General features: G+C 58.8%; 1 protein-coding gene across 51 annotated transcripts in view; it reads left to right on the plus strand.

The window, feature by feature from the left end:
• FUBP3 (far upstream element binding protein 3) overlaps positions 1–12,025 on the plus strand; it is a 55,269-nt gene extending 43,244 nt beyond the window's left edge. For 14 of the 51 annotated variants that reach the window (XM_021076835.2, XM_021076854.2, XM_021077074.2 and 11 more), the window contains 8 exons: positions 138–279; positions 4,355–4,515; positions 5,240–5,313; positions 5,586–5,666; positions 5,839–5,915; positions 8,158–8,229; positions 9,624–9,751; positions 10,675–12,025. In XM_021076835.2, the coding sequence (XP_020932494.2) occupies positions 138–279; positions 4,355–4,515; positions 5,240–5,313; positions 5,586–5,666; positions 5,839–5,915; positions 8,158–8,229; positions 9,624–9,751; positions 10,675–10,683 (744 nt within the window). In that variant the 3' untranslated portion in view covers positions 10,684–12,025. 51 annotated transcript variants of the gene reach the window in all.
• Positions 12,026–13,083: the final 1,058 nt, after the last annotated feature.

Genomic DNA, 13,083 nt, shown 5'->3' on the forward strand with positions numbered 1-13,083 from the left:
CTTGTGTTAATCTGGTTGAAAGAACACTTCAGAACCTGGAAGGTGGAAGGTGCTCCAGTTCCAGCGTGGGACCTCGACGGAAGCCAGTGCTGGGGCCCGTGGCAGAAAGCGTCACTCGAGCTTTGCTTCCTTCCCAGGAAAGAGATGGCTTCGGAGGCCTGGCAGTGGCCAGAGGAAGAGGCCGTGGCCGTGGCGACTGGAGCGTGGGAACCCCCGGGGGCATCCAGGAGATAACCTACACGGTGCCAGCCGATAAGTGTGGCCTCGTCATAGGCAAAGGTAGGAGGCGGCTGCCGGGGTTTGGTGTCCCCCTCCTGCTGTTTGACCTGGGAGCAGTCGGGCCACCACGTGTACCACCCCCGAAGCGTGAGGCTCACTGTTTGCTGCCCTTGACTGAAGGGGCCCTGGTGGCAGCACGGCTGCCGCCTGCAGGAACCTCCTTTTCAGGGGTCTTCTGGCGAACAGGGCAGAGCAAGCGCTCGGCCTCAGGTAAACAGGGGTCAGTGGGGACCCGCTTCCTGCCCTGCCCGTGGCGAGGGGCCTGTGAGTGTTTGCCCTTCACCAACTAGTGATGAACTCACCTCCGAGGAACTTCGAGGAGCTGTTCAGATAGTTCCCTCCAGCAAAGACGGCTTCCCGACAAGCACGTCCCCCTTTTCCTCACTGGACGTGGGTATTTGGTCTTTGTTGACACGACGTGTGAGGGTGGTTTTTTATCTTTTCCACACATTTTGCATGAGTAGCAGACACTCTGTGGAGGGAAATAAAAACCGATCTGTTGGTTGTTTCTGCGAATTTCAGAGCACATCAGCCAGGAACCCTCGTTCACGGCTGATGTGGCTTCGGCCCGTCCTTGGGTGAAGAGCAGCGGGGCGAGCAGGCAGATTTCTAGGCCACTGCGGTCCAGCTGCGCTGGCCTTGACCGAGAGAGGCGGCTGAGAGCAGGCCTGTGGCTCACAGAGCAGCGCGCTCAGCGGTGCCATCTGCGCCGGCGGGAAACTGGCGTTTGGCCCTGGGCTTTGTGTCTGTTTGCCTCTCCGTTTACTCCGTCCTCCGTGTGTCTCCGACCACAGACAGAGGACACACAGTTTTCCCCCTGGAGTCGCCCCCGGTTCTGCGCCCCGCAGGCACCTCTTAGCTGTGGGAGGGCTGCTGGCATTCCGCGGAACGTGATTTGGGAACGTCTGCCCCGCAGAAAGCCGGGGCCGCCGTGCCCGTCGTCCCCCGCTGGCCCGGGGCGGGAATCCCTCCTGTCCCTCCCCCGCCCTCCCAGCCTCTGCACCGGGGCCGTTCTTGGACGGAGTTTATCTCCTGTATCGGTGTTGTCTCTGGGAGTGTCAACCTCGCGGAGGCGCTGGGAACACTGTGGGCTTGTTGTCGTTTTCTGGCCGGGTGTGCACGCAGGGAGGTATTTCATGGATGTTGTCAGCTGCCCAGATGCTGTGATAAGTCAGACGTGCTACCCAGACTGTCAGCTGGGCTGCTGCCGTGAGGTGAAATCTGGTTAATGCCTGTAGCTCGAGAACCATCTAGGTTCCTGTGCTTCTTGAGAACTGTTTTGTCAACGGAGTTTTCCTGTGACGTGTCTCCTCTAGGCCTGGCAGAGCCTTGCTGTCTTCACCGTGACAATTCCTCGTAGTCAGTGACACCTCGGTGCTTGCAGGACAGCCCCTCGTAGTGTGTCCTCTGCAGGGTCCTCCAGAGGAAAGTCACAGCAGAATGCAGCAGTAACTGTGAAATTGTGTCCTGGGGCTTCGGTGGCGGCGGCAACCTCGGGAAGCCCAGGACAGGTGGTGTTGGGCGAGGGTGGGGGGCTTTCTGGCACCCCTCCCCTGAGGGCTGGGTGTGAGGGAAGGCGCGTGGGCGCGGGAGCCACACGCAGGCAGGCCCAGCGCCCCTGCTCCAGCCCCTGGACAGACGCTGCGCCTCCCTGGGCCCCTGCTGGATTTCCATGATAAATGCAGCAGTTGTGACAGATAGTGCGGCCAGCCCTGCTCTTGTCAGCCAAGCCTTTTAGCAGGCTTGATTAATTACTTTACGATTTCACATCCAGCCAGGGGGCCACTGGGGGGTCGCTTCTGCCCCCCATCAGGTGGAAGAATGGAGCAGGCTGCCGAATGAGCCTGTAGACAGCCACCATGTGCCAAGCTGGTGGCCTCATTTTGAAGGAAGATGAACTTCAATTAACTCCTTCCGGCGCCGCTCAGTTTTGCGGTGCCTCCTGTCTCATCAGCAGGCGCCCGAGGCCTCGGGAAAGGGTCCGGGGGGCCTCGGTGCGAGTGGTCAGTGGAGGGGGCTCTTCTGGGCCCGTGGGCTTCTCTGTCCCAGACACACGCGCCCTTTCGTCCTCTTGCCTCCAGGACCCCGTGGCGCGGGCGGAGGCTGGGGGTGGGGTCCTTCAAGCGCTGCGGGTGAGGAGAGGAAGGGCCTCCGCTTGTTCTTAGCTCCTCGTTGCTCCCCCCAAACCTGCTGCCTAGGAGCAGAGCTGCTTGCTTTTCATGGTACAAAGCAGATAAAACTCATGATCTGTGGGTGAAGGGCAGGAGTTACAGGGCCGGGAGGGGCTTGCGCCGACCTGGAAGCAGAGCAAAGCTGCTGACTGTCTGCTTGGCTGGTGCTGCCCTGAGATCATGTTGGCTCCAGGTAGGAAACGGGCGCTCTCCTTAAACCGTAGCTCATCTTTTTTTTTTTTTTTTTTTTGCTATTTCTTGGGCCGCTCCCGCGGCATATGGAGGTTCCCAGGCTGGGGGTCCAATTGGAGCTGCAGCCACAGGCCTACGCCAGAGCCACAGCAACGCGGGATCCGAGCCGCGTCTGCAACCTACACCACAGCTCACGGCAACGCCGGATCGTTAACCCACTGAGCAAGGGCAGGGACCGAACCCGCAACCTCATGCTTCCTAGTCGGATTCGTTCACCACTGCGCCACGACGGGAACTCCCGTAGCTCATCTTTAAGGAAGTCACGTGCACACCACTTGGGTCTGCTGAGTTTCTTTTTTTTTTAATTTGCTTTTAAATTTAAAACTGCGCTAAACTAAACTATGGTCCTACCCAAACTGACCTCGAACCAAGCTTTTGGGACTGCGACAGTCTCCTGGTTTCCTTCCACTCACACTGCCTTCAGGAAGGATGGCCTTGAGCTTTGGGGTGAGATGAGATGCAGGCCGTGCCTGCTCTTGGTGCCCCAAACTTACCTTGACGCTTGTTGGGGCGTGGTTCTCCAGCAGCACGGGCAGGGGGCAGGTGGAGCCTGTCATTTATGTCATTTACAGGCCTGTCATTTGAGGTTAGTTTTGACTCTGGGTGGGTAGGGGTGACTCAGAGACGCGCCTTTAGAGTTTAGTCTTTGCCTTGATCCCTTGAGGCAGGTCGCCTGCGCCAGATTTCGTACCGATGGTCTTTTTCCAGTTTTGCAAAACTCTGTGCTCCAAGTTTGCCTTGTATCCTGGCTCCCCACCCCAGTGGAGCAGAGCCCATCTGTAAGTTCTGTGAAATTTGAAAAGAAGAATCAAACCATTGTCAAATGGGTGGAGCCTTTGTTACGCAAATTTCATTAAGAGACTGGGACTCTCACAGGTTTTTCAGAGTCCAACTGCATTTTCATTAGCCCCACTCCACCCCGGGCCCTGTGACCCCTTCCTCTGCCTCTGTCTAGACCTGTCGCCCTCCCCCACGGAGGAGGCAGGGACTTGAGAAGTGACACGATGGGTGTTAAAGGTCCGAGGGGGCCCTGGGCACTGGTGGGGCCTGTGGCCGTCTGTCTGACCTGTGGAGGGAGGGACTGCAGTGCTGTGGCCCCCGCCCCAGGATGAAGGGGGCCTCAGGTGGCCATTCTTTTGCAGAGAAGGATGGAGGCCTCTGGCTGGGGAGGGAGCCCTGGAGCTGAGCTCCACTGTGTGCAAATCTGGGGGCCTTGGCCCGGACCTGGTTTCTGGGCCACTCCAGGCCTCTACACAGGACACTGAGATGGAAATGAGCTGGTGCCCTGTGATTTCTGTGGCCTCAGCCCAGCTCAGACAGAAAAGGCTTGGTTTTACAAACTAGACAGCCCTGGTCTTTGTTAGAATCATTTTAAAGTAAATGGAGGAGTTCCCTGGTGGCTCGGCAGGTTAAGGACCCAGCCTCTTTATGGCCATGGTTTGGGTCGCTGCTGTGGCACAGGTTCAGTCCCTGGCCCAGGAACTTCTGCCTGCCGCAGGCACAGCCCCCAAAATAAATAAAATAAAGGGGAAGTGCTCATCTACTCTGAGGACAGCGCCAGGGCACGAAAGATACGCCCGCCCGCCTCCGGACCGGAGCGAGGCCTTTGGGTTTGCTGCAGCTGCCACTCGCTCTTCTCTCTGTGTCCACAGGGGGCGAGAACATCAAGAGCATAAACCAGCAGTCGGGAGCGCATGTGGAGCTGCAGCGGAACCCCCCGCCCAACACGGACCCTGGCCTGCGGGTATTCACCATCCGGGGGGTCCCTCAGCAGATCGAGGTGGCCAGACATCTCATAGACGAGAAAGTTGGCGTACGTACCCCGCCCTCCCCCAACCCCCCACACCAGCTTGAGGACGGCGGGCTTTTCTTTGGGGTGGCCCAGGTACCTGCTTCTCCCCGGAACCCTGTGCTTCCTGTGCCTTCCGCTCCTCAGGGGACGGGACAGGACGGGACACGAGGGCCGGGAGGGCCGCAGCCCCTCTGTCTCTGCTAAGGGGGCGGGGTGGCCACAGGGATCCAGGGCCAGGCCCCGCAGCTCAGGCCCCAGAGCCCTGGCCCCACAGGCGTAGATGAGCAGGGGGGGCCCCCCCCGCGCCCCCACGGGCGTCGCCCTGGCGGCCAGCCCTGCAGGCGGCGCTCATTGACTCTGGCTTTAGTTTCAGGCGCCTCAAAGCAGATAAAGAGAGGGAGTGTTGATGGAGACAGATTGGCCTCTGCTCACCTCAGAGGGGACGTAGAATGGCAGAAAGAGCCATGGGCCAGCCTAATTGACGGGCCAGTCAAGCAGGTTGGTCCCTACCCCAGGGTGACGCGCTAGGCACTCGTGGTGGTGCCGCATTGGCCGTGCGGTATATCGGTCACTCGGGGGCAGAAGCCACTCCTGCCAGGAAAGCCCGTGGGAAGCAGGGCTAGCGTGAGCGCCCCAGCGTAGCGTCCCGCCCCGTCTGGCTCCCCCGAAGTGGTGGTTTGCCTCGGGCGGCCTGGGCCCAGGGCACAGCCCACAGGGGCTGAGCGTTCCCTCTGTGCCGTGACAGGGTAGCGGTCTCGGAGCGCCCGGAGCCTTTGGACAGAGCCCCTTCAGCCAGCCGCCCGCCGCCCCTCATCAAAAGTGAGTCTCGCCTCGGCCTTGACCTCAGCAGTCACTCCCCCCCAAGACGTCCTCCGTGCCGGCCGCCTCTGGGGCTCTGGGTGTGGGCAGGACTCTGCCGCTGGCCTCCCGTCCTGGGCCCTCTGGCCTGTCCGTTGCTCGCGGACCAGTGGGGGTGACAGCCGGCCCCGAGGGCAGAGCCAGCGTCCCCAGGGCTGGGTTGGGGAGGCGGTTTTTACAGAGGGCCCTCGTGGGGTCCTCAGCCCTTGGCTGGGTTTTCCACTTTGTTCCAGCACCTTTCCTCCAAGGAGCTCAGGGTGCTTCCCCAACATTGCTGCTAAAGTGAACGGAAACCCCCATGGCGCCCCTGTGAGGTAGGAGGCCTGCCTTTCCTCTGCCCACGGCTTCTCCGGGGGGGGCCCATGGGACCTGGCGTGGCCGGTGCCCACCGTGGTGCTGGCCCGGGCGGGGGGAGGGGCGCGGGGAGTGAGAGGAGAGGATGGGGAGGTGTCCCGCACGGGAATGAGTGCTTCTCGTCCTCCGCAGCGGTCCTCCGGCCTTTCTGACCCAGGGCTGGGGCAGCACCTACCAGGCATGGCAGCAGCCCGCACAGCAGGTCCCAAGTAAGTGCCTGGGGGAGTGGGCCCGCAGCCCCGCAGACCGGCCACGGGCGCCCATCCCCAGGGGGGCCCCAGCGCCTCCTGAGGGGGCGGGCGGTGTCCAGCTGGCCTCCTCAGACCTGTCTTTCCTTCTGCGCCGTCCTCCTCACCCTTGTTCCCACAGATGGGTCCAGGAGGCCTGCGGCCCCAAGGGCGAGGATGGCCCTGAGCCCCTGCCCTCCTCCCCCTCCTCTCCTCAAGCAGCCCCGCCTATTGGGTGCCCTCGAGGTGGTCTGCTCCCTCTCCTCTGTCCAGCACCACCCCAGGGAGGGAGCTTCCTGTCTCCTGCACCTGGAGACAGCACACCCTAGAGGATGCCCTCTGCCGAGTGGCACCGCTCCAGGAAAACTGACTAGAAGAGGAAGGTCTGGGTGGAATCAAACCCACTCCCACCCTCCGGCCCCCACATGAGCTTCAGGCATCATTCTTGAGTTTTATCGGTGGAGAACCCACGTTGCACAGCCTTCGAAAAACAGTAACAAAACGAAAACCTTGCCTCGGGTTCCTTCGACATGGGAAGGGCCAGCACAGAGCTGTTTGGGAAGCGCTCTTCGGTGCACCTGCAGCCTCCCTCGGAGCGTGCCCGGCCCGCGTGCTGCCGCAGCTTCACTCACCAGGGGCTGAGCCCAGGCCTCAGGTCCCCCCCTTTCCCCTTGAGCAGAGGGCTGGCTCTGAACCCCTACTCCAGGGCGCCTGTCAGGTGCACAGCTGGATGAGCCCCCGGGAGTCTGGAGCCAGTATTGGGCGGCCTCAGGCAGGTGCCCCTTCCCTGGGGCTCCCCTTCTGTCCTCTGTGAGACGAAGGGTCTGGGTTTGATTTCTCGAGTACCTGTGAGCTCTGAAACCCCATGGCTGTGTTTTCTTTCCCGGTGTTTCCTTATGAAACATCTTAAACATGCAGAATGTCGTCAAGTCTTCACCAGGAACACCTACAGGCCCCCTAGACCTGCCTTCCCCCCGGCCCTGTGCTCACTTATCCTGAAGCCCGGGCGTGTTTTGTTCCCTCCTGCCCGGTCCAAGGGCACCCCAGGGTGGGAGGTGACCCGGGTCAGGCTCCCATGTGCCCGTGGCCCAGGGCAGAGGACTGGAAGAAGCCCCAGACCGTGAGGCGGCTTTACATTGGAGCCCCAGGGGCCACGTCCATCTCCAGGGGCGGGAGTGCCGGCAGAGCCCCGCTGCTGCCGCCGCCTCAAGTGCAGGCGGGCGCGGAGCCGGCAAAGAAGGCACGTGCTTCGTCGAGGAAGACACCTGCTTTCTTGCTTCGATCAGCCTTGTCTGGGTGTCCAGCTTCCTTCATTTGGAGGCTGTTGAGAATGGGGTGTGGGCCGTGAAGTCTTGTCTGGAAGAGAAACCCAGCTTGCCCACCCCTCCGTGTCTGAGGGGCCAGTTCCTGCCGCCCCACTCCGCGCTCTGCAAGACCAGGGCCGGCTGCCGTCGGTGTCCAGGTCCGAGCCCCTTCCTGCCCCGGCGGGGGAAGAGGGGTCTCTCCCGGCCCCACGCCCCTCCTCGGTCTCCGGTGGAAGAATGCTTGAGAAAAGCCTTCCTCCGTGGAATGTGTTTGGGAGCACGTGCTTCCTGCCTGCTGAGCCTGTGCTGCTAACCCAAGATGGGTGGGGCCTGGGTGGGGGACAGCAGGGCAGCAGAAGAAGGACCCACCCTGAGGGCGCGTCTTTTGGTGCTCTGCAGGCCCCCACCCCCACCCCCGGCCCAGCCGCTCCGCCCCGCTCTGCTCCGCAGGAGGAGGGTGCAAACAGGCCCCCACCCCTGACGGGCTCAAGGCCAGGCGGGGTCGGGTCGTGTGTGGCGTCCGCCCCTCGCTGTGTGTGCCTCGTCTTCTGTCGTCATCTCGAGCACTCTCCCTGCGCGTCCCTTGCATTCTGTCTGTCCAGAGGCAGAGCCTCAGTCCCTGCGCGGAAGGGCCAGGTGACAGGAGCCATCCCCACCCTTTGAATTCCTTGTCCCAATTGAAGGCCAATCCGGGCAGCCGTGGGCAACACCCTGGCCCTTGGGGCTCAGCTCACTGACTCCCCTCCCGTCTGAAGGAGGTTGATCTGCCAGGCCAGCCGAGCCAGCCGCTGCCCCTCAGGCCAAGGGCCCAGGGGCCAGAGAGTGAGCCAGCAAGTGCAGAGAGCAGGGCTGGAGCCTGCGGCCTGAGGCCGAGGCCGAGGGAGCCCGAAGGCCTGACTGCTTTTGTGTTCTTCGCACAGGCCAGCAGAGCCAGCCGCAGAGCAGCCAGCCCGACTACAGCAAGGCCTGGGAAGACTATTACAAAAAGCAGAGTGAGTGCGTTGGCCTTCTTAACAAGCAGGGCCCCACCACAGAGCCCCGGGCCTTAGACTTAGTCGTCCACGGGTCCCGTCACCTTTTCTTCTTTGCCGCTTTCCCAGTGTGAGTCTGCCTCCGTCCCCTGTCCCCGTCCTGTGCCTGTCGGGCAGGTGCGGTCGTCTCTGCTCCTCCTCCTTGCCCTTCTCCCTCTCCCGGGCCTGGAAGGGCCTGGCTCCTACACTCGGGGACAGCCCTGGCCTTGGCCGTCCACTCTAGAATCACTTGGGCAGGACTCGGCACCGCCGGGAGTCCGGTGTCCTGGCTGTCCTGCTGTCCTGCTGTCCTGCCGCCGCCGCCGGGCTCCTGGCCACCTCAGGACGGGTGGAAAGGAGGGGATGGGGAGGCCAAGGTTGGAATGGGAGCCTAAGTGTTTGGTTTTTTCCCTTAAGTAAGCTCCTTCTCTTAACTGGCCATTTTAGTAACTGAGGAGGAGGAGGAGTTCCTGTTAGGGCGCAGTGGGAACGAATCCAACTAGGAACCATGAGGATGCAGGTTCAATCCCTGGCCTCACTCAGTGGCTTAAGGATCTGGCATTGCCATGAGCAGTGGTGTAGCTTGCAGATGCAGCTCGGATCCTGCGTTGCTGTGCCTGTGGTGTAGGCCGGCAGCTGTAGCTCTGATTTGACCCCTAGCCTGGGAACCTCCCTGTGCCGTGTGTGCAGCCCTAAAAAGAAAAAAAAAAAGGAAACCTAATAACAAAACCAAAAAAGAAAGCACCCCAAATGAATCATGCAAAATTAGTACCAAGCCTCCTGTGTGTCCCTAAACCGCTGCGGAACCAGTGCGTCCAGCTGACGCTGGAAGAGCTGTCCCTCAGTCTCGAGCCTGGAAGACATGACTTGCTGGTTGGACGAGCTCAGGTCAAAGGCTGTCAGAGAAGCGTCCACCCTGCTGTTTGGGGTCATTAGCAGGTCAAGAGCCCTTGTGAGGCCAGGGTGGGGGTCCGGAAGGCCACCGTCCCCGGGAGGCCCAGACACGCATGGGCCGTGTTCCCAGCCCTCCCCGGGACGGGGTGGCCGGCGCAGGTGCAGACACACCTGGGCTGGGGAGCCCGCTCCCGCTCACTCGGGCACCGACTGGGAGCGTGGGGCAGGCAGGTGGATGCAGAGAGGAGAAGCACAAAGGTCTTGTGGGAGCAGCGTGGGGACCAGGCCCCAAGAGGCCAGCCAGGCTGTTTGCAGCCAGCGCCTGAGCAGGTCACTCCTCTGTCATCTCCCGACACCCAGGGGAGGGGGCGGGCTTCTGGCCCTTGGTCCAGACGCCCCCAAGTTGAGGGAGGGAGCTCTAAAGCCGGCACTGCCCCTCGCCTCCCCCATAACCATAACCTCTTCTTTCCTTTGCGCATCAGGTCACGCGGCCAGCGCCGCTCCTCAGGCCAGCTCCCCGCCGGACTACACAATGGCCTGGGCGGAATATTACAGACAGCAGGTCGCTTTCTACGGGCAGACATTAGGGCAAGCTCAGGCCCACAGCCAGGTCTGTAGCCCGTCACCAGCCCCGCGGGCACATCCAGACCAACCCTAGTCCCCGGCTCCCCAGGAGAGGGCTCCGCAGGGCCGCTGTCCACGGAGCGCCCCCTGCAGCCGCCCTGCCCCTCCTCGCCCCAGGGGGGCAAGTCTGAGCCAAGTGAGAAAAGCGTGCATTGGGCAGCCTGTGAGAACAGACCGAGCCCACTCGCCCCTTCAGGCCGGACCTCGGCCGCGGGGCTGCGTGTGGATCTCTCCTGGGTCTCGGTTCCCCAGCCGGGAACCAGAGGGCCAAGCTCACCGCCCCGGGCAGGCGCAGCACTGGCTGGGGACCGTGGAGGTCACTCCCTGCTGCTGTTCTTGAGGAGGGTGGGGTAGCCAGTCTGTCACCCTCGTCCCCAGTCAGCGGTGGGGGCAGCAGGGGGAGGGTGCCCTCTGGGGGCTGGGTCCTGCGTGGAAACCTGGAGGGCTCTGTCCAGTCAGAGGCCCCAGACCGTTGCTTATAAACGCAGGGACGAGGACCAAGGGCTCCCGCAGGCTGTCTTTCAGGCGACCTGAGCCGGTCAGGTCCCTGGGGACAGCACCTCCGTTGCCAAGCCCAGTTGGTCATCTCACCGCCAGCTTGGCCTCCGGCCTGGGCCTGGGGGGAGCAGGTGTCAGGGCAGTAGGTGGCCAAGAAAGGGTGTCACCCGCGCACCCCTTTCCCCGCCCAGGGCCTCCTGTGCAAGAGGGGTTTTATCTGAGCCAGATCCCGACACGAGGCCGGGGAGCACGAGCACTAGAGGTTGGGGTGTGTGCGTGTGTGTGTGTGTGTGCGCGCGCGCACGTGTGTGTGCACACGCCTGTCACCTCCCTGCAGACAGAGCCCCAGGCACAAGAGCAGCACTTGAGAAGCAGCCGTCAGACTGACGTCTCTCCCCCTTCCTTCCGCAGGAACAGTAGGACATTGACCCCCGGCTCCCTCCACCCCGAAATCATTGTGAGCAAAAACCTATTTGTAACAGAGGTTTTTAGATTTGCAAACCTTTTGATGAAGAACCTTTGTTTTCTGTGAAACACTATATTTAGATTAACAGAATTTTTCTAAAAATCGGAAAAATAGTTACTAAAAAATTGCTGATAATTTTTGTTTGTTACTTCAAATGTGTAAGCTCTGGGATTCCTTTTGGAGCAATACCTGCAAATTCAGGCACCAGAATGTGCCTCAGAGCAGTGACATTTCAACATGGTGTGTTTTGTTTTGTTTTGTTTTGTTTTTTGTTTTTGCGTGTCTTTTTATTTACAGTTTTTTCTGTTGCAACAGAAAGTGGCTTGGAAGTCTTAGGTGGTTTGTAACAAATTCTTTAAAAAAATTTTTAAACAGTATTTAAATATTCTTAAATGTGTAAATTCATTAAATGTTTTACTTTTAATTTCTTGTACCTTGGCTGTCTGGTTTTATTGCATTTTTAAAAAAACTGAACTATTATGTATTGTAATTAATGATGTGAATTCTGAATTGAGACAGATAATTGTATTGCTGTCCAACAGGGATCGGGAGGGGGCATTTTATAGGGTTTGTATAATTTCTAGAGTTCTAAAGGGGTAATAATATAAAAATGTGTTCGTGTGTTTAGACGTTTTTTTCATGTCTCCATTACCTACCGGTTGCAATTGTGTATCTAAGACCTCCAAGCTTGTTTTAAAAACAAAACAAAAAACCTTTCTCTGTTCTCTCAGAAGTATAAATACTGTTATTTTTAATATTAAAAATAAATTCAGTATAACTTTTAACAAACACTGTGGAACATTAAACCGCATAAAAATGTAGTTAACTATTTTTTAATTCCAAGGTGTTTTTTGCTTTTTTTCTTTTAAATATTTTCTTAATATTTGTCAAATTAACTAGATGGATAAATAAATCTAGTATTAACCACAGTATGAATTAAATAATTTTGATTTAATGAAAGGGATAATATGATTTCCAGTGTTTACTGTAGTGTATCTTGTACAGATAACATGTATTTTTAAAAGAAAGAAAAACGGAATTGAAGCTATTTTTTCTTGCATTTTTCAATTGACCTGAGGGACATTCCGTTTGAGATGTACTGAAGTTATAATTTCTGGGTTTTTTTTCTTTAGTTTCCTTACAATGCTTGAAATGTCTAACTATTAAAAAAGGCAATTGGAAGATGTTATATGCATGTTGTTTTTAAAAAAAAAAAAGTGTTCTTTTTATTTGACTGACAATTCATTTTACACTCTACATAATAAAATTTCCACAAGACCTCTTGTGGGCAAAGTACTTGTAGTCTGTCTGCTTTCGACCTTCGCGTCCCTCCCTCCGCCCCTGCCCGCGGCCACCTGAGACCAAGGCGAGCATTCTTGCAATTCTAGCCGACTGTCCTGAGCCCCTGCGACCCGACCTCGTCCGCGCACAGCCTGCGTTCGCAGCTACTTCATTAAGCGGATTTTATTTTAATGGCTCTGTCGAATCTGACAGTTGGACTTGAGAGCCCTGCTGACCGTCAGCGCCTCTTACCTGTCACATCTGAGCATCCCTCGATGTAAGCACGACACCAAGAAGCCAGTGACACGTTGCCGCGTGCGGAGGGGCTGTGCTGTCTCGTAGGTGGAGCTGGAGGCTTCACTGAGGGGAGTCCCGGGCAGGAGGTGGGGGTCCGTGCACCTGAGCCGCCTGGCCCGCCTCTCCCTCCCCTGGGCCTACAAGCACCTGAAACGCAACCGCTCTTGGCCTGATGCGCTGCCTGCCGCTTCCTGACACGGCGGCCAGGTCCCCGTTCGCCAGCTGAGCTGCAGGGCCGCGCCCTCCCTGTGTGTTTGGGCTGTTTATTCTCGCCGCCCCGGACCTGCTGCAGGACACTGGGTTGCTGGGAGAGCTGGAAAGTGCCAGCAGACGTGCTCATTCTGTTTCACTGTTTTCATTAAGGGAACAAAAAGGGAGTGCCCTGACCCATAGGTTGAAACCACAGAGGGTCCCGCAGTTGCAGGACACACGGGGCCAGTGTGGGCCCTGGACTGCCGGGAGGCGGTGGGGGGGCGGTTACTGGGGAGGAACAGAGGTCAACATCTGCCTCCTTTTCCCCTGCTTCCGGTCCTGTTGATGGAAGCAACTGGCTTTGAACCCAGCCCTCTCCCTGTGGGCCAGAACCTGCCGGGCCTTGGCTGTGAGCTGTGCCGCGCGTCACCTCGTCACAGTGCTGTCGGGACTGTCGGTCCCGTTGAGAACCCCCCTCGTGGCTCATTCTCATGTGTGTTTCCAGTTCTGGTCCCCTTTCTCTACCCCGGGCTCTAAGGAGAGGGAAAAAAGCATCTGTGGCTCCTTTAGGCCCAAAAGGGATG

The sequence above is a fragment of the Sus scrofa genome, chromosome 1, assembly GCF_054392235.1.
Source record: "Sus scrofa isolate SSC_HxYL_T2T_F1_AM1 chromosome 1, Sscrofa_HxYL_maternal_Yorkshire_Landrace_v2.0, whole genome shotgun sequence".
Lineage (NCBI taxonomy): Eukaryota > Metazoa > Chordata > Mammalia > Artiodactyla > Suidae > Sus > Sus scrofa.